This window comes from Sipha flava, unplaced genomic scaffold (genome assembly GCF_003268045.1).
Source record: "Sipha flava isolate LNK unplaced genomic scaffold, YSA_version1 51_pilon_pilon, whole genome shotgun sequence".
Lineage (NCBI taxonomy): Eukaryota > Metazoa > Arthropoda > Insecta > Hemiptera > Aphididae > Sipha > Sipha flava.
The window spans coordinates 1,078,238-1,105,382 of NW_020273468.1; the positions used below are offsets into that span (position 1 = coordinate 1,078,238).

At 26.3% G+C, this 27,145-nt stretch overlaps 1 protein-coding gene and 2 non-coding genes across 4 annotated transcripts in view; all 3 read left to right on the top strand.

Moving 5' to 3' along the window:
- Positions 1-9,972, top strand: part of LOC112690770 (vacuolar protein sorting-associated protein 13) — a 29,944-nt gene extending 19,972 nt beyond the window's left edge. The window contains exons 47-60 of one of the 2 annotated variants that reach the window (XM_025564866.1): positions 1,384-1,619; positions 4,854-5,016; positions 5,082-5,295; positions 5,412-5,587; positions 5,671-5,790; positions 5,908-6,023; positions 7,153-7,348; positions 7,776-7,893; positions 7,967-8,088; positions 8,244-8,413; positions 8,532-8,646; positions 9,283-9,423; positions 9,486-9,653; positions 9,741-9,972. In XM_025564866.1, the coding sequence (XP_025420651.1) occupies positions 1,384-1,619; positions 4,854-5,016; positions 5,082-5,295; positions 5,412-5,587; positions 5,671-5,790; positions 5,908-6,023; positions 7,153-7,348; positions 7,776-7,893; positions 7,967-8,088; positions 8,244-8,413; positions 8,532-8,646; positions 9,283-9,423; positions 9,486-9,653; positions 9,741-9,848 (2,163 nt within the window). In that variant the 3' untranslated portion in view covers positions 9,849-9,972. Of the gene's footprint in view, positions 1-1,383; positions 1,620-4,853; positions 5,017-5,081; positions 5,296-5,411; positions 5,588-5,670; positions 5,791-5,907; positions 6,024-7,152; positions 7,349-7,775; positions 7,894-7,966; positions 8,089-8,243; positions 8,414-8,531; positions 8,647-8,733; positions 8,739-9,282; positions 9,424-9,485; positions 9,654-9,740 lie in introns of those variants that run through there. The other variant, XM_025564867.1, reaches the window with a different exon arrangement.
- A 5,682-nt stretch (positions 9,973-15,654) lies between these two features.
- Trnar-ucu lies at positions 15,655-15,727 on the top strand. Its single transcript has one exon. It is a non-coding gene; the product is annotated as a tRNA-Arg (tRNA).
- A 3,844-nt stretch (positions 15,728-19,571) lies between these two features.
- On the top strand, positions 19,572-19,644 carry Trnar-ucu. Its single transcript has one exon. It is a non-coding gene; the product is annotated as a tRNA-Arg (tRNA).
- The last annotated feature ends 7,501 nt before the right edge of the window (positions 19,645-27,145 follow it).

Genomic DNA, 27,145 nt, shown 5'->3' on the forward strand with positions numbered 1-27,145 from the left:
CTCGGTACTCCTTCACCGACCACCGGGGGTAATATTGCCTTCGTTGAAAAGCACTGGTTTAAAGTTTAAATAAACTACTGATTTATTGATAAATTATTTGAAAATTTCTCATAACTAATGGCTTAATGAGTACTATATTTAAGGTGTTTTTGAAAAGTTGAAGTTATTTATAAGCATATTTGCTGAGGTGACTCATTAAAAATGTTTTGAAATTATTTTTGAAAATTTTATTTTAAAAATGAAAAATCTTATATTTCTTACAAATTTCTCATAGAATCAATATGTAACATTGTTTTTAAGCTTGCTGTGCGTTTTTTCTTTTCTATCACTAGAATAAAAAAAATTTGTTGTGACATGTTGATTTGTATGAAAAATGTATTTTATTGTTAAATAATCATAATCATCTACAGTAGAACCCGTTTAAGACGCTCTCACTTAAGATGATCTCTCGGCTAATATGTTCATTTTTACAACTCCCTTGATTTTGACATCATTTTGTTCCCGCGTTATACGATTTCCCACTTTAGACGCTATTTTTAACTTGTTCTTTGGAAAGCATCTTAAATGGGTTCTACTGTATTTGAAAATCTATTTTTTTTATACAAAAACTATTCAACGGCACATTTAAAATTTAGTGGAAATATTTGGTATGTATTGGTTGGAAACACTTTATTAGGCACACACAAATTACTGGTTGGATTAAATATGAGGGTTTTAACATTTTATTATATTTAATCTTCCAATATTATTAGAAAACAAACAATAATATGGTTTATGTAATATGCTGTACTTCCTTATTATAGTAATGCAGCCCGGTAACAATTTTATTATATTTTCCCTGGCCTACTAATTAGTATAATTAATGTAAATAACTTTTAATATTGGTAAGTTTTATGGCCTCCCTAAGTCTAGATTTTAACTCATGTGAATTTACTTTTGAAGTTTTATGAAAAATAAAATTTATACCAACAAAATTAATTATAGAGATTAATTTTTAATGTGCATTAATAATGTAGTTGATATTATTGATCAAACTCCAAATTTATTATAAAGAAATTGTATCTCATTACATTGTTGTATTAATAAGTGTATTGGAGTTAACAAGTATCACATTAAACTGTTACCATAGAAAAAAATTGATTTTCAAATAAAATATATTTGGTTATGATTATTTTACAATGTTATAACTTTATTAATTAATCAAATATGAAAAAAATAAATACATTTTTAAACCGTTTACCTTGCAGAGTTCAGCATTTGATCAATACTTGATGTATTACTTTACCCATATTAAATATTTATTAATTTCTAAATTGGATTGTTAATTAAATATTTTATAATATTTAATATATTATCAATAAATTATATTATATTATATTATAGGATGGTGTAGGAATATTCAATCACGATGATGGTATAAAAGTTTATTGGGTTTCATTTTTGGATGGTTTACAACGTATTCTTATGTTTACTACTGATGCCAGTATTGCTGAAGAATGTCAAGCCTCAAGTAAACTTGAAATTATAAACAGAGAAATACTTATTTCTATACATTCATTAGGATTGTCATTGGTGAATAATGATATTTGTATGGAACTAATGTATTTGAGAATTGGAAGGTAAAATTTGTTATATTTATTATTTAATAATTTTTATAAGTCAATTCCCCCCATCCATACTATTATAAAGTATATGGAGCTTGGTAAAAAAAGCTTAATGGTAAAAAATGAGGATTAAACTGAATTTTTCATCAAATCTCAATATCTTACATTTCTATTACACTAATCAGCTATTCTGGTGGTCTATTTGGTATGTATTATATTGTCTGTACAGACAATTTCTGTACATCATATTAATGCTATACTTCTTCTTCTTCTATGGTTAAAAAGGCCTTTCAAGACCATCCCATCTCACACCCATTCCTCCATTCTTCTCTATCCATTGCTCTTTCTTTCCAATTTGTTTCTCCGCCTAGCGATTGCACATCTTTTTTGGCTAAGTTTTCTTGTTTTTGGGTTTTCCCAACGGTCTTTTTCCCATGCAGGTTTTGTTTCATCACTGTTTTAATTAATTAATTTTGATTCCTCCAAGTATGGTCTGCCCATTGGAGTCTGCTCTTTTATCACCTTCGTTATGATTGTGCTTTGGAATACAATTTTGAGCTCTGTATTTTTCTTCCTTCTAGATTCTACGCTGATGTTATCTTTAACTGGTCCAAAGATTTTCCTCAATATTTTTCTTTCCAGTATTAAAAATTTATTTTCGTCAGATTTTCTTAGCAGCCATATTTTTGTTCTCTACAGAAATACTGGACGGATCAGTGTAATGTATAATTAATTTCTTAGTTCTTTATATAATACTGGGAATCCTAGTCTTTACTAACCTATAGTAACATTTATTGCCCTTACCTAGCTATATCATTATGTTTTGTTACCATTGTTACTAGATATTTAAATTGCTGCACTTTGTTGAAGTTATATTTCCATACATTCGTAGGTGGGTGCAATTATCTTCTACTAACAGATATATATGCTGTTTTTCCTTCATTACTCTGTAGTCTTACTTTCACTGCAGTTTTTTCTAATTTTAGGAATACATTTTTTAAATTTTTTTGTGATTCTTTTAATAAAACTACATCATCCACATATGCTAGTAATCCTAGTAATCCTATTGATGAATCTTTTAGTCTATAGCCTTGTTGATTGATATTACTTTCCCTTATTACTTTTTCTAAAACCAGGTTAAATAAGATAGGTAATCTACCTACTATTGTAGATAGGCATCAAGAACCCACGTTGTCTTTAAAAAATTGTTATTTTTTTTTATATTTACCATCAAGTTTATTAACTTGTTGGTACAACTATCTGGTTCTATGGCCTCGGTAATTAAATTCAGCACTTTCTATTATGCTTTTCATATATTTTCTTTTTTCACATCTAATTATATTATGTGCGTTTTTTTGTCTTGTTTTAAATATTCTAAAATTGTCTTCATTATTTATATCTTCCAACCATTTTTGTCTCACTAACTTTTGTCTTATAATTGTTTCATCAAATATTATATAAAACCACTGTTTTATAGTGTTCTTTTTCTTTCCTAATGTTGTATCTGTCACTTCTTTAATAGTTTCCCTTAGCACCTCCCATTATTTGTAGCATTTTTTGTTTCAAAGTCAGTTCAATATTTTTTTTTGTATGTATTGTCTATATTCTTATTCTTCAATTCTTCAATATCGTACTTTACTATTCTATTTACTTGTTTTTGTCTTTCCATCTTCCTTAGCTTCATTTTTATCCATATACCCATTAATAAGTGGTCAGAGTCCATATCTACTCTATGTAGTGTTCTTATATTGGTAATACAGTTTTTTAAGTTAAAATTGATTAAAACATGATCAATTTGGTTTCTATGGTTTTCATCCGGAGATATCCACGTATACTTATGGATGTCTTTATGAGGAAATATCAAGCTTTTTATACTCATTCCGCTTACCATTGCAAAATCTATTAGCAAATTCCTATTATTGTTAATTTTTTCATGTAAACTATAGCCCCCAATTGCTCTGTATTTCAATTCTCATTCTACCTTTGCATTAAAGTCTCCTACGATTATTTTAATGCTTTCCGCTGAAGAGTTATCTTCTTTATCTTGCGCAGGCGCATGTACATTAATTATTACCATATCTAAGTCATTTGTTTATAAAGTTATAGTCGATATTCTTGGATTGATGTCTTTGAAGTTTTTAACTGTTTATGTTATTAATGCTATACAGCAAAATAATATGAGTCTTCCTATTATAGAAGCCATTTGTCCAACATACAAAATAACTCCCCTGGTAATATTCTTACTTGCATTTAATTGTTACTTAGCTTCCCAGTTTCCCTCTTTCTTTCTTTTTCTCTAATTTAATTTCCATAAATACCTCTGTTTTACCATGTAATACAGTGTTTTCAATATTTGTCTTACAGCAACATATCATTAAAATATTTCATATTTTGCAACATACCAAAAAAAGTAAAGTCAAAGTCAAACTAAAATTTATTTTTTATTTTAAGAGGCGCATTAAAATATTTGCCTCAGCGATTATAAATAAACAATACAATTTACTATATAAAATAACTAGAAAAGCAACATTTGACAATAAATATAATTAAAGTACAAAGCCTTCTGAGAGGAAGAAATTAACGATGGAAGTAATAAGGAATGCATTAGGAAATTGGAAAATATATGGGAGGCTAAAGGGAATATTAATGGAAGAACAGATATTGGAGAGAAGCTGGCATTTAGTGAGAAGGTCTGGAGAATCGAAGAGGAGATAGGAAGCATTGCATATAGCAGGATCAATGTGCCAAGTAAAGAAGGGAGAATCATTAAGAGATAAATGAAATGAGTAGGCCGGGAGGCAGTTGTGGCTGAACCGGAATTACTAACTAAAATCTTATTTAATATAAAATCTATTTGTGTATTAGTATTTTATTTTAATAAGAAATAATTAAATTATAATTTTATTAAACTTATAAGTTTTAAACAATATAATTTAATATACTTCATTTTATCAAATATCAATTCATATTTTGTCATTTAATATACATTATGACACATTTCTTATCCTAATTGTTTACCATCCACCCATTATGGACTTATCCCACGACCATTAGTATCATAAGAAACCCTAATATTATATGTCAAAATGTAAATAAACTATTCTCTGTTGTTCCTAAACTATCTTTCAAACCAGATATAAATACTAATTATATTCTAATAATTTATAAAAAAATAAAAATACAATACTCATTGTGATTTATTATATCATCACATTTATACATGGTAACAACTTATCTATTTTTTTTTAGTTCTGGGGTGATATGGGAAACTAAAAAAATAAATGGTTCACGTTACAAGCCATTGACTCAAAAAGAATGTGAATTAATTGAAACAGCTTATATACGTTACACTAGAATGTTAGAAATTGGTGAAAATGAACCTATTGTCTTGATCAAAGAATTAAACATTGAGGTATTTTGTATACATTTTATTTTTCAACTATTCTTTTATGTTAAATACTCTAATTTATGTTTTAGGTTAATTTTGCAGAAAACATTGTCACTAAACCTTCTAAAAAGAATATAAGAAGGGTATATAATACAGGATTTTGGCTCAATTTGCAATCTTCTGATTATACATCTCAAATACATGCTAAAATAAATAATTTACAAATCGATAGTCAAATAGATAATTGTATATTCCCTGTTGTTTTTGCTCCTGTTCCTCCACCAAAAACCATTGCACATACAGGTTTGTTAAAATAATTATTATAATTATATCTTTATAAAATTTTATCTAAAAATACATTAAAAAATATAAATGATTAATACAATCTATTAATAATAATTTAAACTTACATATTTCAGAGCGAAAACCATTTGTAGAACTTAGTATTGTTGAAAGATTAAATAAATATAGTACAGTTAAACAATATAAATATTATAAAATGCTCATTCAAGAATTTCACATTAAACTTGATATTGGTTTCATCAATGCTTTAATAAAAATGACAGAAAAATATGAGCTCTCGGAAGAAGAAAGGGTAGGATACTTTCAATTTTTTTAATATATTGTCATTTATATAGTAGAATATTTTCTCCTATTTATAATGAGTGTTTATGTTAGTTGAAAATGTTTATTGAAGATTTAACCTGTGCTAGCAAGCCATTACATTCCCAAATGATTACTCTTTCTTTACAAGAACAAAAGAATTATTATGACATACTTCATTTTTCTCCGCTTAAGGTAAATAAATACATAGTATTTTTATGTTTATTTGTAAGTCATAACTTATTAAAAATATTTGATATTAGGTATATTATTATATTAATTATTATTTTTTTTTTTTATATATAATTTAAGATACATGTTACATTTTCATTGAGTGGAGATGAATTGGAAAATATTCCTCCAATTATTAATATAATTTTGCAAAGTATTGGTGTAACCATTACTAGTGTTCAAGATGTTGTTTTGAAGTAAGTTTTGTATACGTTACGAAATGCACGTGAAAAATATTTTTTCATGTGTATAAACTTTGTCATACTGTGTGACACTATTAATTCCATAAAATGGGTATAACAAATTAACATAGAATATAACTTGAATATTTTCAAAAAAATATGGATTTTATTTTTATAATAACATATTTGTGTAATTATATAAATTATACTTAATATTCTTATAAAATGTGGGTGTAAATAATTTTTATATTTGGTATTAATAAACAAGAACCCAAATTGTAACAGTTAATTGTTATTATTTTATTTATTTGAATATTTACAAATAATATGTTAAAATTATTTGGAATTATTTTTACTAAAATTGAATTGTGCATTAAATATCTGAGTGATGTAAATAAAATAAAAGAGTATTATTTGGATTATTCAATAAAAACATAATAATTCTTTACTATGCTTATTAAATTTGTGTTTTAATTTGACAAATGCATTTTAATATATTTATTAATTTCATATATTATAAACCAGCGGTTCTTAACCTGTGGTCCGCGGCCCTCTAGGGGTCCGTGATAATCATGTAGGGGGTCGGTGGCAGCTCTAACACATAACATACATCAATACATGACATGAGTGCATTATTATAATATGTTTGGATTAATATTATTATTATTATTTTTCATATATTTTTTATTGTATACCTAGTAAATTTTATCATTATATGATGTTATAAAACTTATATCTCAACCATCGTATAAAGCTAATAAAAATTAAATTTTAAGAATTTTAAAAAAAGAAATTAAAACTAAAGTAATTAAATTTAAGTTAGCTAAAAAATTAAGTCAAATAAAAATAATTATAAATATGTATATTTTGTTATGCCTATTAATGTACTTTATTATTATAATTTTGGTTTTAATAACATGAGATGTTTTGTAAAAAAAAATGTACTCGAAAAAAAATTAGTAAGAGGGTCCATAATTTCTAAAGATCATTCATCAGGGGTCCGTGTTCTACAAAAGGTTAAGAACCGCTGTTATAAACAATTTAATTCATCTATTATGTGTAATTAATATGTAAATTATTCTATATGGTCATTATATTATATACTAATATTAGTTTCAACAATTAACAAAAATAATTTTTATAGGTTGGCATTTTTTGAAAGACAATATGTTCTTCTTAATCAGAGACAGTTAATGATGGAAGCTCAACATCATTATGTCAGTCAACTCATAAAACAAATTTATGTACTCGTTTTGGGTCTAGACGTGTTGGGAAATCCTTTTGGTCTTGTATCAGGTTTTAAGCAAGGAGTTGAGGATTTATTTTATGAGCCTTTCCAAGTTAGTTTCAAATTTATTAAATTAATTGATAATATTATTTTAATATTTTATAATTAAGTACACTCCAAAGTGTTTGTCTATTTTATATATAATAGACATGCATAATATTTGTTGTTCGTTATGCAGTAAAAATGTTGCATAAATGTTGCATTTTTTTTGTTTTAAAATAATTTTATGATTATATCTAATATTTTCAAACATATAAAAAGAAAATCTTGATCGACCTTTAACTAGATGTATTCTTCTATTTTATGTAACTACCAATAATTATTTTGTCAGAAATATTATTGACAAAAAATTATTATTGTTTTTACCTAGAATATAAAATAATACCATTTTCTTAATACATTATAATTATTATGTTTGAACTATTTAGTTTTAATAATTATGCTTTGATCTTTACTTAAACATTTATTAATTACTCTAGGGTGCAATTCAAGGCCCTGAAGAGTTTGCTGAAGGATTAGTTTTGGGTGTAAAAAGTTTATTTGGTCATACAGTTGGAGGTGCAGCTGGTGCAGTTGGCAGAATTACTGGAGCTATGGGTGATTTTATACACTTTAAAATATAAAAAAAAAAAAAAAACGTGATTTTAATCCTTACTTATTATTTTTAAAGGAAAAGGCATTGCTGCTTTAACATTTGATAAAGATTATCAAAAGAAACGACAAGAAATTATGAATCAGCAACCAACTAATATTCCAGCTGGATTAGCACAAGGGGGTCGAGGTTTAGTTTTGGTAATTTTTTCTATAATAAAACTAATTTATCCAGCTACAAATTTAGTTGAATTTTATATAATAGTTATTTTCTGTGAGAAAAGATAATTGATTATTGATTGTTGTATTTAATGTAGATTTATTGTTTCTTAAATGTTAAAATTGTTATTTATTAGGGTGTTGTGGAAGGTGTAGAAGGTGTTTTTGAGAAACCTATCAGCGGTGCTCGTAGTGATGGTGTTGGAGGATTTTTCAAGGGTGTTTGTCAGGGAGCTGTTGGACTTATAGCCAGGCCTTTATCAGGAGCGTTAGATTTTACCAGTGGAACTTTGAATACGATCAAAAGGTTTGTAAAATTATTTATTCATAGAGAATAGAAAAGTTATTTAATAATTATTATAAAATACATTTGTATATTTTATCCATTATTATAGCAATATATATTTTTTATTTGGTATTATTAGGGTTACCGACACAACATCAGAAGTACGACGAGTTCGTTTACCAAGGCATTTCAGAGAAGACAAACAAGTGCGACCATATTGTAAACGAGAAGCTGAAGGATATAAACTATTAAAGGTGAACAAATCTAAAGTTTTTAACTATATTTAAACAATTTTTTAAAACTTGTTTTTATACTAAATGTTTGATTGTTATTTGACTTAGGAGAAGTAAGCAATGGTGATAGAAAACATTTATTATATAAAATATCTGACACATAATTATAGAGATAAGTATTTGTGTTTAATCTTCTTTACTTCTGAACTTCTAATCACTTTTTGCTTACTTTTGCTTTTATTAATTCAATTAAACGCAAGCAACTTTATTATTAAGTATTAATCTCAATGAGATAATGTGTAATTTTTTTAAAAAACAAAAAAAAATTTTTTTTTTTTTGAACCGATGTATTGTTATTTATTTATTTTGTTATAACATTTCAAATAATTTTAGATTAGCAAATCTTAATATTGGAATTGTTTTTTAATAAAATCTTATTATAACAAGGAATATATCTTAGTTTTTGTTCATTTTCCTTTCCTGGGACTGTTTGAGGTTGTATTTGAATTAGTTAATCGATAAACTTTTAGTAAATAATGTGTTTTAACAATTTCCAAGCCAACTATGATTCTTGTAAGTTATTTGTAATCATATGGTACACAATTTAAATGTTTTTCTTATCTACGCTACTTTACACAACACAACAAATTGTTACAGATTGCTGGAAAAGGGATGTATAAAGTGACAGACAACTATATATATCATTTACGAACTACACATTCTGATAAAGAAATATTCATAGTCACGTCCCAAAGAGTTATGTACATTATTCAAAGTTACTGGACTGGCTCTTATAAAGTATTTTGTATAATGTTAATAGTATAACAATACTGTGTACTTACAAATATTATTTAAATTAGGTCCAATGGGAATATAAGTGGTCATCTATGACCAGGCACCCAAAAGTAAAACCAAATGGAATATTACTCCATGGAAAAAATGATCCAAATTTACGTCGTTGGTGGTGTTTCAAAGTTAAACAGTCTAATATTAAATTCATTTTAGTTTCGGATCCTGAATTATGTTCTGTATGTATTTTGCATGAACGTTAAAATATAAAATATTTTTTTATACTTTTATAATAATAAAATCAACTATTCTTTATTCTTTCCCAGTGGCTAGCAGATAAAATTAGTGAGCTAATGACAACTGATGATCCAGACATGAAGTCTTCAGAATCTTCTGAAATTTCTCTTTTGAATAATTTGATGTTTACAAAATAAATTAAACACCATAAGTCTCTAATACACTCACTCAGTTCACACATGGCTTAATGAATATTATATTTTTATTTTAACATTTTGATTTTATGTAGTATAATATAAAACCCCATTATAATCAAAAATGTGATTCAATGAGCTTAATTTTTTATGTGAAAACATTTTAATATAATATTTTTATTTATTTAAATATCAAATTATTTTTTATATCATTGAGTAATTTTGTTAAATATATTTTTTAAAATGCAGCTAATAATTTATTGAAAAAGTTGTCTTTATTTTACAATTTAATTTATATACTTCATAATATAATTATTTGTTTGTTATAATCATAATTTTAATTATATTACTTACTTTATAGTATATTATTTTTTTTCTTTAATTTACGTGGTACATAAATTAAAAAATATTTCTTCCTCCTATTTTCTACCTCATTATCAAATTATCTTATTGAATGTACCTTTCAAATATGATATCGCTTTGCGTATTAGGTATTGGTGGTATAAGTGATAGGTTTACCTAGAGTGTATTTCCCTTTCTCAACAATATATTTGTTTCTAGTCAACCAATCACACTAAATATATCAGTAGCAGTCTATGCTGATGATAAGGTAATTAATAATCTAAATGATGATCCTTCAAATTTACCTAGACTATCAAGGACTATTTTATAGTACATCAAATGAAGTATTAAAATAAACTCTACTCATGCCACTTTTAATCCGACATTCTCTCCTTCACCAGTAGTAACTCTCAACTAAGTTCCAATTTCTTTCTTATAGTTGAATATCTTGATCTTATACTAGATATCCGACTAATATCATATTAAAGATAAAATACTATCACTGAACAACCGTCTTCGTAAATGTCAAAACCACGATAAATATATTACAGATACATAAAATCGTGGTCAAAAATAATAAACTTATTAGATATTTTTAAGACTATGGTCGAATAAATTTTCTATACTAAGGTGACTATTTAGTTTTTAGGTATCTGTTAGGTATCATTTTAACTCTATGGAAGTATTTAGTAGACTACCAAACAAAGATGATCTAAATACTTCTGAATCAGATTTAAGTTCAACGGTAGCTAAGGCAATATTAAATAGGTTAGAAAAATAAGATGCTCTGAAACTTTAAAACCATTAACAACAATATCCAAATGCATTAATGCTGAACCAGGCAAGAACATATGCTTAGAAGAAGTAAATATTAGGAACATAGTCTCATATTCGAATACTTCAAACGTTGAAAGAAATTTAACATAGAATACCCTATATTGATGGGAACGATTATTCAGAGTTTGAACCAGAACTCGGCTACATAATTTAGGATGATACTTTAGCGATTTGGAATACTTACAGTAAAAAACTAAAATGCATTTTATTGGTTACATTTTAAGTAGTGATCCCCTGTCTGGACGGGTAATTAAGACAATAACTAAGACAATAAAAAGTTATTAGCCATTAAATATGAAAAATGTCTAACTTTAGCCAATCAGGGGTGTATTTAAGGGATGGGCCATGGGGCCCGTGTCCCCTCCCCAATTCACCGTATTTTATACTTTATTTATTATGATAGGCCCTCTTATTTTTCACTCACGAGCACATGATAGAATACTGGAATATCAATATATCATAATAATATGATACATCGATGAAACGGATTAGCATTGCTTAATATACACCCTGAAATAATTATAAGACCTGAAGAAGTAGTTGATGCATATGTGAATAAACACCCCAGACATCTTCAGTTATTGTAATTACAAAAATTATATTTAAAAATATGTTTTATTATAAATTTGTGTAATGAAATGTTATGTTTCTATCAAACACTTGTATTTTGATTATTTGGTTATGAATAACGAGAGTTTTTTAAAATGGAAAAGTTATAACTACCTATTTATACTTTGAACTTTTTGTTTGTGCCCCCCCTCCCATAAGACGTTTCTAAATACGCCCCTGTAGCCAATATTATGGAACTGAAACTAATTTGGACATACGGTCTCCAATTTTGGAAAATTGCAAAATGTCTAACCTTACTAACCAATCCTCCCAAAATATTGCTCTCTAATACATATTAAATTATATTCACCATTTAGATCTAAATCAAAAACAATTAATGAAGAAGTCAAATTCTTCTCACTCAAATCATTTAATCAAAAACCTTTTATTCCCTCAATTTCAGGTAGCTCTCTTAGATGCTTAAAACGCAAATAGTGCAGAAGTCTATTCAACAATAAATAAATAATAAAAATATCTAAAAAATAATTCATTTTATTTAACTTCAAAATCAACAATTAATATTTCATACTTGGATGGATTTTTTTACTCAATTTATGTATTTTTTATGTTATCTGTTTTAGTACCTATATTACATTTATTTAATATATGGTCAAGTTCTCGTCATGAGTAAACAAGGATTTACTGTCTACTGATATTGATTGTATATTTTGACTTAAAAAAATAATGTAAATTAATTAGGTAGGTATACAGTGGCGTCAAACAAAATTTTGAACGATCTCGTCAATAGCCAGTCAATTTACAAATTACAACAGATCCAAGCACGGATCCAGAGGGAGGGTCATGGGCGTCATAACCCCCCCCCCCCAGAAAAACATCAAGATTAGATCCTTCGTGTTTATTTAAAAATTAAAATGTGCATAGAATGCGTTTTTAATTTTTTTTCACTTAGATTTTCTCTTGCAATAAAAATGTTATACAACATATTATATTTATATACATTTAAACTACATCACCACTTGTTCATATAATCATAATTTCCATCCAACTTCTAAGAATATTAATAGTGATTATAAACTTACTGATAGACTATAATATTGTTGGCGTAATAATATAAATATAATAGTAAATCTGCGGAAATTTTTGAGTGTTCGACCTTCGATGGAAAGATAACTTATCTAAAATAACTTAGATAAAATTACTGTCAATCCGTTGGCTGATACCGAATTGGTTCCCAAGCTCCAACCCTACGTGCCGAATTGGTTCTCGTCTGAAAAAGGTATTTTATTAGGTATAGCCAAATTGTTTTCCGTTTAACTACGCACATTTTCCTTCTCAATTTTACAGGCTTAGGACTGTCAACTTTAAAGTAGGCTTGGTTTATGCGTTAATTTATGTTAAAAAAAAAAAAAAAAAATGATAAAAATATACAATTTTAAATCATTTATTTAGTAGTCAACTAGTCATCACTTAGGTGTACGAAATACAAATAATAAAATATAATAAATACTTTTTAAAACCACTGATTTGCAAATTTGAAGCTAACTTTCTTTAAATATTCAATTCTCGTACTCTGTCATACAATTTTCCAAGTATTTGTTATTTCTTTCCTGTTTGCTAGTAATTTGCTATTATATAGTAATCTATATTATATCTATTATATTTCTATACTCTATTTCATTGATATAATAATTGTCTATATGTCATACATAACATACATATACTATACATACATATAGCTTTTAAAATTTTGTTTTTTGCTTTCAATGCTCGCTTAACCCGTACACAAACGGGAACCAATTCAGCTATACCTAATAAAATACCTTTTTCAAATTTTTCAAACAGGAACCAATTCGGTTACTCCCAATCATTACCCGTATGTTTTTTATAATATTATACCATATACTTGCTATTGCACCGCTAATCACTAGGTAATTTAGGTTCTAATAACTTGTTAAAAAATACTATACATGCGATCATTTTCTACTTTCAGGCGTTTTAAGGCTTAAGGTTTCATGGCTTCGTTAAAAAAAGGGGAAGGAACGCTTTGTTCAATATTCACAAGAATATTCACATAAATATTAATAATATTATTTCTAAATTTGGAAAAATAAAATAAAGAAGGCTAAACTTTGTTATTTAATTTTAAAAATTAACAATTTCATATATTTATAACGTTCTTATTTTAATTAATAATTTACTTTTATTATTTTGTAAGTGTGTATTATCTTTTTGTACTTTCGAAAAAATGATTACCCCAATTTGAGTTCTAGATTCGTGCTTGAACAGATCCACCCAAGGATTTACTTTATTGGTCGGGAGTTCACCCCCTCCCAAAAGTGTTTAATCTATTTCAACATTTATGATAGCATTTAGATACTTATACATTTTAAATTACAAAAATTAATTGGGCAGTATTATAATTTACAGCGAGTCGGATTAATTTACATATTAATCGTATAAAGAATCTACCACGGTATCACCCAACATCCTAAAATATAGTCTGGTCATGACTAGACTTAAACCCTGAGTTCGGCGCCATTGTAGATATATAAACTAAAAATGTATGTAATAAATATAAATATTGTGCTGAGAGTTATTAAAATAAATATATATTTGAGTTTAATTAATTTTCTTTAGTAATATTAATATAATACATAACACGCTATAATCATTAACACTAACAAGTAATGATGATATAATCTGTGGCGGATCTACACACGGGGCAACACGGGGCAGCTGCCCCAGGGCGCCAGGTCTAAAAGGGCGCCTAAAGAACCAATGGGTTGACTGTATTTTCGTTTATTTTAAGTTACTAAAAATAATTTTTTGAAAACATTTTTAAGAAAAAGTATCCATGTAGGTCACAATTGCAGTCAAAAGTTTGGCGAGCTGTCGAGTTTAAGTTAAAATATTTTATGTTGTCTAGTGGAATAGTGGGGGGGGGCGCCAAAAAAACTACCCCATGGCGAAAAAATGTGTAATCCGCCACTGGATATAATGCCATCATGAGAGGGTGCTAACTTTATACTTTGACCTGGGTCACTAGCTCCATTTAATTTCTTACGAATACAAAAATGTCCCTACTGTAGGTAGTATCTACCTACCTAATAATATTACCATATTATGATGATTTTAATAATTAAGAACCCAAATACTCCCTGAGAACTATACATATTTCACATAAATAATTTTATCTATTTATATTCAATAGCACAATTGATTACTCACTTAAAAGTTCAATAATGCTCAACCTTTCTCTTCGGCAGGCTACAAAGTATAAAAGTCCAAATAATATCAATATTAATCTAATAATATAATTTTGTTGCAAATAGGCAGTAGGTATACAATATACATGTATGTATATATTGGACTTGTTTTCATATCTTTTATTAACTATTGAAAAGATTATAGATAGAGGTACACGCTGTAGGCAGTTTTTATTTCAGGGGTTGACTGGGGAGATATTACCCCCCTGAAAATGTACGATATCCCCGGAATAGAAAGTTCGAAATAAACACTGGCTGTAGGTACACATTAATTTTATCAGTACGCTCTTTTATGTGCACGGATTATATCGATATTAAAATCGTAAAATTTCTATTTGAAAATGTCCAAAAATAAAATCAATAAATTAATAAAAAAATCGTTTATTATAATAATTTTACTTTTTTTATTTTAGTGTGTTGGTTCATTTTAAAAAATTGTAACGTACTATACAGAATATGTCCGCGGGTTGAGCATCATTGGTGTGATGTAATCATTTTTTAAAATTTAATTTTTTAATTTTTTAAGCGATTGGTGAATAACTCGTTACCTACAACTTTCTCACATTGACACTCAAACTACAGTTGTCAACTTTAAATACCTACTTAAATTTAATGCTATTTAAAATCTTTATACTAGAATGAAAGAGGAAAAAAATGTTTTCATTAAATTCAGCAATATTAAATTCTAGGATAATACTTATAAAGTTACGTTTATTTATTACCTTTTAACAAATAATTATTATAAAATAAAATTTGTTGATAAAAACTTTATTATACACAAATTTTTTTCATAAGTCCCTGTAGCGCAGAGGATAGCGCGTTGGACTTCTAATCCAAAGGTCGTGGGTTCGATCCCCACCAGGGATGTCGGCCACCAAATTTTTGCGAATTTAATTTATTTTTTGCACTTCAGTTATAATAACTTATCATTAGGGCTAGGGACTTCATGCCCTTACAAACCTTGAAATATGTATGCATTTATGCCCTAAATAATCAATAAATATGCTATTAAAATATGCATTTATAAAAAATTAATTAGTAATAAATTATAATAATATTTTTATATATGATAGATATGATGATCTAAGATAATTTTTTCTTTTTTTCAAATTTGTTTTTATCTTATATTGAGTATTTATCTAAAACAAAATATTTAAAATGGTTTTAAAAATAAATTAAATTGAAAACATTTTTTTTATTTTTAATATAGTTATAATTCTTCTAACCTTGAGCATTACATTGGACAATAAGATATTTTCTTAAGTTGGAAAATTTAAATGACTGCCTGTTATCAGCCAAAATATTTTTATATTTAGAAAAGGAACGTTACACGTCTACGGAACTTATTGGTGCAAACTTAAATAATCGTAGGTCACTACTACTAATATCTGCAGACAATCCATCTATAGATTCATTTTTCCATTTAAAATATTCGATATTTTTTGTAGTTAGCCTTAGCTTGTGCAGATTCTTCAATTTTTGCAAAATGTATACGTTTTTTGTAGTTTTAATTATTTTAATGCATTCAGTTAGTTCACCAATAAGACACTTAGAGTTCCAAGTCGCGTGATATATGAAGAAATAAATCATAATTTTTTTTATAAAATTTAAAAACTTACTTCTCCATATGAATAATTGTCAAATTTGCATTTATAAAATGAAAAATGGTCAAATATGCACTTATAAATGAAAAATGGTCAAATATGCAACTATAAATTTTAAATATTAACTTGTATTGCAATGAAACAAATTTATATATTACTTAGCTATGTTTTGTATAATTATTTAAAATCATGCAAGTTCCTAGAAGTCCCAAGCCCTACTTATCATTTATTATTACGTTTTTAATAAATTAGGTATATTACAGAAATATTCTGATTTTAAATATTAACTTACATATTTACTACGTCAGTGGTCCTTAACCTCTTGTAGAACACAAATCTCCAAGGAAAGATTTTTCGAAATCGCGGACCCCCTAGCAATTTTTTGTCGAATACCTTTTTTTTACAAAATATATCATGTTACCACAACCAAAATTATAATAACTATTTTATACTAAAAATTATAGAAATAGACCATAGGCGCAATTTGGGGGGCTTGGGTGTACTTAGCACCCCCAAATGTGTTTATGTTAGTTTATATTTAAATATTCATTACTCATTATGTATAGAAAAACATGATAGTTTTTAAGTTTTTTTATATAAATATTTACATTTTTATACAATACGAAAAAAAAATATCTTAGCTATAGGGTAAAATTTTCTAGTTTCTAGCAACATTACTTTTGGAATTATGACTAAATAACTAAAATTTGAAATGTGAAAGTCTTATTTACAGTGTATTTTTATCATTTCTTTTATTTTCCTCACGTCTAGAAAAACTATTAAGATTTAAAAAAATGACCTATCTAAAGTATGCTGCATGCTAATTTAAAATCTAAAAAAGGTCCTAAAAAACTTTTGACCAGTATTTCTATCCGAAAAAGTTTTTAACAAATAAAATACAAACATCATTATAAAACTATAATATCGTTCGCTTCAGTCAGAATCTAAAAGTGATCATGTGATAAAACATTTGTGTTCACAGACGGGTAATTCGTTATATGCACAATGAAAATATAAAATCAAAGTGAACAATTTAAATTTAGAAATATTCATATATTTACCAAATATTTTAGTAACTTTTGAATTGTACGGTTTGCGGGTGTCTATAACTATTAAGGAATATGAAAAAGATAGAAAGGGTTCAGCATCCCCAGTTTTTTTCATTGAAATTGCGCTCCTGAAGTAGACATAACAAAATATATACATTTATTTTTATTAAACTTAATTTTTCATTTTAAACTTTAAAATCATTAAGCACTTTAATTAAAAAAAAAAATTGTAATATAAATTATTTTATTTTTTATATTCTTAAATTTAATTTTTATTTAAATTTTTATTCACTCAATTATTAAGTCTTAATACGATGGCTGATGTTGCATTTCAGTTACGAGTTTTTGAACATTGGACTCAATACTTAAAAGCTTTAAATGCAGTTCAGATTCGACGTTTTCTATTCTGTTTCGAAACTTATTCTTAATATAAACAAGAGCGGAGAAGGCATTTTCACATAAATAAATTATGGGGAATGGAATTAAAACTTTCAGAGCTTTACTCGATAATTCTGGATAATCCTTTCGAACATGCAACCAAAAATTTTCCCATGACTTTTGATTGAATTGAATTTTTCAACTAGTATTTGTAGAAATGTCTACAAAGCTATCTTCCTTAAATTCCTCAATCCATTTATTTGATGAATATCGATTTCAAAAGATTGTCGAATCCAATTTCTACTTATATCTGGAATAGGAAAGTAATCACGGAAGCTACGTTGCACATCACCTATATGTTGTATGAAATATTTAATATTGTTACCTGACAATTCATCTTCAGTTGATTTATTAAAAATTTTGAGATTTAGAAATGGATCGTAATTCTTCGTTGATAGGCCGAAGACTCCACAGTTCCAACTTTTTAATCATCGCTTCAATCTTATCTTCAACTTTGAAAATTGTAACATGTATTCCTTGAAGATTTAAGTTAAAAGCATTTAAATGAGTAAATATATCTGATAGGTATGCTAGAGTAGCCAACCAAGAATAATCATTCACGCGTTCACTCAACGAAAACTATTTATGTTCGATAAAAAATAATCTTACCTCATCTTTCAATTCAAATAGACCAGAGAGCACTTTACCTCAAGATAACCAACGAATTTCAGAGTGCAACAGAAGTTGATAATGTTCAATATCTATGTCTTTGCAAAGTTGTTAAAAAATTCTCGAATTCAGTTATTTTGATTTTATAAAGTTTACAATTTTTACAGCTTCGTCCAAAACTGTTTTCAATGGTATTGGTATTTTTTTGGAAACTATAGCTTCGCCATGAATGCAACAATGATGGCATGTGACTGATGGTATGATTTTTTTTAATCCGTGTAATTAATCCAATAAATTTTCCTAACATTGCGCGAGCACCATCTGTACTAACTCCTACACATTTAGTCCATTCAATTTCATTCGCTATAATAAATTCATTAATTTTACAAAATATTTCCTCTGTTGTTGAGTGTACCATAGTGGTTACGAACAAAATGTCTTCGAAAATGACATTTTCTTATTCGTATCTCACATAACACAGTAATACAGATTTATTAGTTATATCGGTACTTTCATCTAGTTGGACACTAAAGTAGTTACTTTTATTAATTCTTCTTAATAACAGTTCTTTAATATTTACTAGTAAACTATCAATTCGTTTTATTATTGTATCATTTGACAATGCAATTTGTTGCATTTTAATATACTATAATTTATATAGTAATTAGATACTTTTTTTTTTTTATTTAGAGGGAGTTTCAATAATCCTCTTTCACAAATACGCTACTGTTGACTTTGGTGAAAAATTTGTCATTTTTAATGGTTTTTTGGTAATTGGCAACTTAGATACCTATTTATTTCAATAAGCATCATACTAGTTTTATAGTTTAAATTAAATGTTATAATATTAAAAATGGTATTAATTAATAATTTGTTTTTTATTTATTGTTATTCTAGTTGAGAAAGAAAAAATTAAGTATTAAATAATTTATTTAGCTAAATAAAAAAAGGTTGGTAATAATAAATAAATATGTAAGCTAAAATTATTGTTTTGTAACTAATCTTACAGCGGTCCCTGTAGCGCAGAGGATAGCGCGTTGGACTTCTAATCCAAAGGTCGTGGGTTCGATCCCCACCAGGGATGGACACTTACAAAGATTTTTTGCACTTTTTTCTTATTTATTGTTTTCATTGTTAGTGTGTTGATATTTCTTTTAACACAACTATGAATGATTTTATTTATTAATATTATAACACAAACTTCAATATCGTGATATGAATTTATACGAATATACAAAGTATTTTTTGTATTTATTAAAATAAGGAATTGGTTTGTAGCCAATTTATTATCATGAATTGTAAATAAAACGGTTTTTACGACATTTGCATTATCTAAGGTCACAATACCGTAAAAAATACTTTAAAAAATTATTCAACTGCGTGTTTAAAAAATAAGAATTGTGATTTAATCGTATTAAATTAAATTGTGGTAGTAATGTTAAGAACCTAGGTACTTACTCTGACAAGGATATGAAATAGAAAGCACAAATTAATTTAAATATTAAAATATTTAGAAAGTCTTATTATGTTTATAAATAATGAAATCTTATTTTACATCAATTCACTTTACGTAGTGTTTATTTGGATTCATAGTGGTTATAAAACTATGTAAAGTATAGTATGGTATAGTTTTATGAGGTACGGTTTATCCGACCAATATAGAATAATTTAACACAACGCTTAGAATGTTAGTATGAATTGCATTAAAAAGCTACTACAAATGATTACCTTACAACAATATGACATCCTAGCAAGATTTAATACAAAGCAACTTTATGAGTACTTCTCATTAATCCAACTACATTCTGATTTAAATATCCAGGACGATAAACGTATTAGTATTATTTCGTAAGAAAGAAGGGAGATCTAAATTTAATACTACTGATTACTATAAAACTATTATCAATATAAAGCTATAGCAATGTTTAATGAATAACTTAAACGTATTACGTTAATAAATGATAAGATATAATTTAAAATTTGTATAAAAAAATATGTTTGAGAAAAATAATTATTAATGTTGATAAATTTTACTATTTGTTTATGTTCGTTATTATAGATACTATTTTGTTTTTATTTATTTATTTATTTTTTTTTTTAAATATTGTAATAATTTTCACTTTGATACTAATTTTTTTATTTTATTTGCGAAATCTTAAAAATTGTTAGTATCAATAATAACTTATGACTCTCCTCTCATCACAAGCTTGCTTAAAAAGAGGAGGATTAGCAAGGATTAGCATGTATTATAATTTTAATTTATTACTATATATGCTACCAAATTTGAGTTGAATAAATTATTATTATTTATAGTTAAATATATTTACATCAGTGATGACATTTCAGTTTTTACTAAAGTGCCTGACTTCCCTAGTTGGCTTATTTATTATTATATAAATATATTATATATTATATATTATCGGCTTCATTATTATTATATTGCTCTTATTAAATTGCGAAATCGGCAGCTTATTCTACCAGTATTAATTAACGTGGAAGGAGAAGGACGTTAAACCAGTCCAAAAGTTTAATGATTTATATTTTATACATAAGTACTTTTTACATATGTACATAAGTACATAAATTGTTGTAAATATAATATATATATATTATATTTTTAATATTATATTTTTCAATCTAATAAAACGTAAGAGTTTTTAAATGAGTTAGATATTTTTGAAATATAATGTGTTTCTACCCTATTTAATAAGCATATCCTGTAATTGATTGTATAAATTTAAAATATTTTTATCTACCAAGTATTGTTAGTTTTGATCGAACTACATGCACGAGTTTTTTGAATATTTATTTGTAACCAAATATAATGTTTAAAAATACTTTCTATATGGTGTCATCTTTTGAACTCAAATATTCGATTTTTCCGAACTATATATTCATTAGATTTTGTGTACATATATAGATACCGTTATTAATTATTAAAACATTGAAACTAAATAATAAGTTAATATTTGAATAAAAATAAGTACATAAATTTTGTTTTTTCATTTTAAAATTAATTTTACGTTTATTGTACTGCAAAGCAGTGCTTCCCAAACTTTTTCGACTCATGGCGCCTTTTTTGATCTAAGATTTTTTCAGGGCGCCCTTCCTCAAGTCATAACATAACTAATCATAAGGAAAATTTTAGACCAGGTAGTATTTTACCAATCAGGATGTCCCTATACAGACATCGCGGCGTATCAGGGCGCCGCGGCCCACACTTTTGGAAGCCCTGCTGTAAAGAAATTTTTAAGAGCAACACTACTAATTACCACTAATTATTAACCATCATTCATGGATATGAGGTTAGTACAAATTAAATATAATGTCGATTTATGATAATAGTTTTGTACGTATAGTATACACTATTAATCGATTCTATTACAAACAATAAATGTTTTAATAAGTTAATAAGTTATATAATAACTACAGTGAAATATTAATCATATCACAAAAGTAATACTAAAATGAATAGGTACTATAGTAAGTAGTAACATAATTCAAAATACAGCTAATTATTATTCTCATTTATTGAATAAAAAATGTTCGATTAGAATTTGTAAATAAATAATATATCTGTTGTAATAAACGAACAGATTACAAAATGTATAAATATATTTTTTTTTAATATTCTCCTAAATATACACAAGCACAGAATATGCTTTATTATTTAAAAAAAAAAAAAACCAAAACTTCTATATTTAAATGCAGTGACATCATTTGGGGGAGGGGCTCATGAATTTTCATTAGTCCAAACCCGTGCGTTGGAATCTCCAAGGGGAGCGGATTCAAAATAATATATAAAAAATAATATATATTGTAAAATTACAGGTTAAGACTTGACAGAAAATTATATCTAAGAGTATAGTTAAGTAATACGTGTAGTATATATAGGTAATTTGAGGTTGTTACTCAATACTAAAAAAAGGTACACATACATAACATAAAAATGAAGTATCGAAATTCATGGTAAACTCGATTTTATCATGTATGTTTCCATTAAAAAAAAAAAATAATAAGCCTAGTCGTGTGTGTATGTGTGTATGTTACACAAAAAAGAAAAAGTTAAAACATGGAATGGTAAATACCTAATGAATATGAATATGAAAATGAAAAATGAATACCTGAATACTTTTATAGTTCAAATTTCTATCACATTTGAGCAATTAAATACATTAATTAACATTTACGATTGTTATAAATATACACTGTTGGAATTTGATGTATATTTCTTTATTATATATTTATTATATTCTTATTTATATTCTTTATCTTTCTTTATAATTAAGTATATTTCTACTTTACGGGACATCCAAAATTACGGATTTTTTCTTATGACAACTTATGTATTTTTTAACGCTGAAAACGATAGTGCAAACGATTATTTTGGAAGTAACAGCCTATTGAAGTTTGATACTTTTGATTAAATAATCTATTTTTTCTATTTTTATATCAGTGATGTCGTGGTGCAATTGGTAACGCGGGTCCTCCATTAAAGTGAGAGATATGAATTCATCAATACCGTAATAGGGAAAATATTTATTGCATTTTTTTCCAATTTTTTTTGTAATCAGTATAATAATAATTTTATAATGAAGTTTTATCAGTACCTATAGTCCGTTTCATAACACTAAATACTCGATGCGCAAGAAAAAATACAAAAAAAGTACAAACAATTTTAATGACGATTCAGGATTTGACTTGCATAGCGAGGTTTTAGGTTCACATGCAGAGCATAATCCCATTTACAACAGTATCAAGGTTTGTACAAAAATTAGTATAGGTTTAGATTATAATTACTCTTGGGGCGAAGCTCCATTCCCCCGAAAAGTGCCACGTGGTTACTCAATCGAGTTTGTGAGTGGAGCCGGCAGGCGTAACGAGCGAAGTCCTAAAATTTTGAAAATTAAAGTTCCGATTTTTCAAAAAAAAAATACAAACAATTTTCATTACGATAAGAGATCAAACCAGATACAAAATTATCATCAAAAAAATAAAAAAGGCAATATTTTATTTTTACCTATACGGGGATTGAACTCGGCTACGTGGATGAATAAACGATGCTGCTACCACTGCGCAACGCTTTTAAATACTATTAAAAATAAATAAATATTTAAGAGTTTTAGTGTAAAGATATAAACTTTAATTAACTATAATATCAAAACTAAGTTCTTGCGCCAAATTCTAATTTTACCATCATTTTTTTCACCCAAAAAATGACAAAGTCCCCTAAAAAAATTGCCAAATTTTTGGGTGTCCTGTAAACTAGAAATGTTTCTATAGTTAATCAGTACTAATTTTAACAACAATAGGTAGGTAATAGTGCACATAGCAAATTTTTATTTTCTTGAAAAATTCATAAAAATATCTTCATTAAAAAATATTTCAGAGGTAAAGGTGACAATTTAATAGGCTGAAAATATAGTCATATATTATTCAATATTAAACTTATATAAATATATAGTGGCGTGGTCCCGAGTCTCAACCCTTCCCAGAAAAAAAAAGGTTCAAAAGTCATAAATGGCTTACTACGAATATACAGAGAAAGAGAACATTAATTTATAACATGTGGTTGTAAATAAATCTTCATTTGTATTTATAATTATAATAGAATAATATAGTTATTAATTCATACCTTATACATATGTATCTTTAATAATAGTATAAAATCGCTTATTTTTTAGAAAAATGTTATGTATTATCGAATAGAATAAAGAAACATCCGCATACACATACACTAATACCACATAATCCTCAAAATTACAATTTTTGAAATGTTCAATAATTATGATCTGATCAATGAGTTTATAATCAATATTAATTCTTTGAACCTGTATAACATTAAGACACATAAATTGTGTCTTAATACAATATACATTTCAATTGACATGTAAAAGTTATCATCTTGTATAAATAATTAATTATTCTACATATTAAATATTAAATCTATTGAGCCACATCCTTTTATTGTTATACTATCATGTGAATTTTAAATAAGTTGTTTAAATTATAATCAAAAAATCTATAGTCATTAAACTATTTATTTATTACAGAAACCTATAACTAAAAAATTATTTATTCACATTACCTAATGCAATTTTATACCCTCTAAGATTTCAATAGTAATACTGGGTTTTAACCAATGCACATTCGATACAATTTAAAACTATTTATTCAAGTTTAGTTGTATTACTAAATCTGAACATGATAAATAATTCATAAAAAATTTTTTATGTGATTTAATATTTTGATAAAACAACTTCAAATAATATAATGAGATGATCTTAACATTTGCTATTAACTAATAATTAGGTCTTCTATCGATAATATTATATTAAATCCTAATTAGTATTTAAATTCATAGATTACCAATCAGTTATAATTATTTCCGCCCAAAATGAAAAAATAATGAAAAAATGAAAAAAGTCTCCAAACAATTGTGAAATATTGTTAGTCTGTTAAACTTCACTTGATAGTTAGAACGTCCGCTTTATGACATTCATGCTGATTATCAAAAATCAACATTTTGTAATTGGTATTATGATTTTTATATCTAAATTTAATTAGTCGACAAATAAAAACAGTTTATAAAGTAAATACTGCAAGAATAATATTACTATAGTCAATGTTATATCTATTTTAAAAACAACAGAAAAAGTGTACGACAAATAATAATACGAACAATTAACTATTAATAAGTTTTTATATTATAAAACAGACAAACCTTTTTTGTTCATTATTTGATGGCATTGTCAAGTAATGGCGCCAACGTATTTCAAAATACCTATAAAAAAATAATGTCATAGATAACTTTCTTCCACCTAATACTTTAAAATTATATTTATCTGTACCAAAAAATTATAATATTAATGTTTTAAACTTGTCTTATTAATGTCATTTGATAATGGATTTGATTAACTTGTTAGTTGATAGGATAGATAGTCTTATTGAACAAAAATATAAATAGTTTCATCATAATCTTCAAAAATATCATTCATATACACATGATAATAATGTAAATAAATTTCTGTAATTTTTCACAGGTAAATTATTTTAATTGTCAAATACTTATGTATTTTGCAGTTCTAGTGCATCGATTAGTTTGCATTGAAATAAAAATCATTCAATACCATAAAATAAGTCTTATCTCGGTTTGGTTAAGTTATTAATCTCACATGGGATCCTAACCTAGGGTGTACACTGTTCACTTTGCAATGACTTAATTAATAAGAATTTGTCTCAGATGTCAGATGTTTAATTTTTAAGTCAAATAATTGATAGGAGTGTATCTATTTAACTTAATTAATGTAATTTTGAGTTATTGGTTTTTATTATATTAATTTGTGATTAAAAACAATGACATCTTAGGTCTATGGAATATTCAATAACATGATTATTCTTACATAATTTTATAGTTTGTATAATAATGTAAAGTATTAAACACAAAATCCATATTTAAAGATAAATATAAAATAATAGTCGTTAATATTAGTAAGAGTTTTTGTAATATATATTATAATTAAATATACCGCACATGTTCCATTCATATTAGTCAAGATTAGGGGAAAAAATTATTTTTATAAAGTTACTAAATGTTTGTGGTGAAGTAGAAATATTCTAATTAAAGGGTAATTTAAAATTATTATTTTTGAATTATTATTATTATTCAGTAGTCTTAAATCAACCGCCAAAAGACTTCGAAGAACAACGATATACGAATTATAAGACACATTGATAATGTACCTATATTATTGTTCAATATTCAATATTAAAATCGATTTGGGTTGTTCAGTTCGAATTCAGAAAATACTAATACTTTAAATAGGTACTCGACGTTTCAGTAAATTATTAGCATAGATATGTTTTAGCTATGAGGGTTAATCAAAAATTTGCTTGGACATTTTATGGCAATACATACATAGAATAATTATTAAATACATATATAGTTACACGTTTGTATAATATAAATATATATAATACACTAAATTTATATACACATATAAAGAAAGAGATAAAGATTTAATCAAGTGAATATTTATCTGTAGATATATAGATGTAAATGAACAATCTCAAAATTCAAAACTATTCCCAAGTTTTTTTACTGTAGCAGAGAAATTTTACAATTTTATTTCTATAATGGATTGGGTGTATATTTATCGAATTTTATATGATTTTTTAATACTTAATAGTTTTGGAAATGTTGGTAGTACGTCGATATTGGTTGTTTATCTTCTTACAAAATATACAATTTTAATTCCTAAGAACATGCTTTACCCAATACCTAATACTATAACTCTAATTAATATTTATCATGTAAATATTGTATGTAATCCCGTCTATGTTGCTGTATTATATTGCGTATTCCTATTATTAGTTTAGCAATGTCCACGACTCCTGAAATTCATTTTCCGGCTTCAGTCGTATGTTGAAATTCACGTAATGATGTAAAACGTTACGTGCGTACATACAATAATAAACACATAATACCTATAAATACAAATACAATACACACACACACACACATACACACACACACATACACACACACACACACACACACACACACACACACACACACACACACA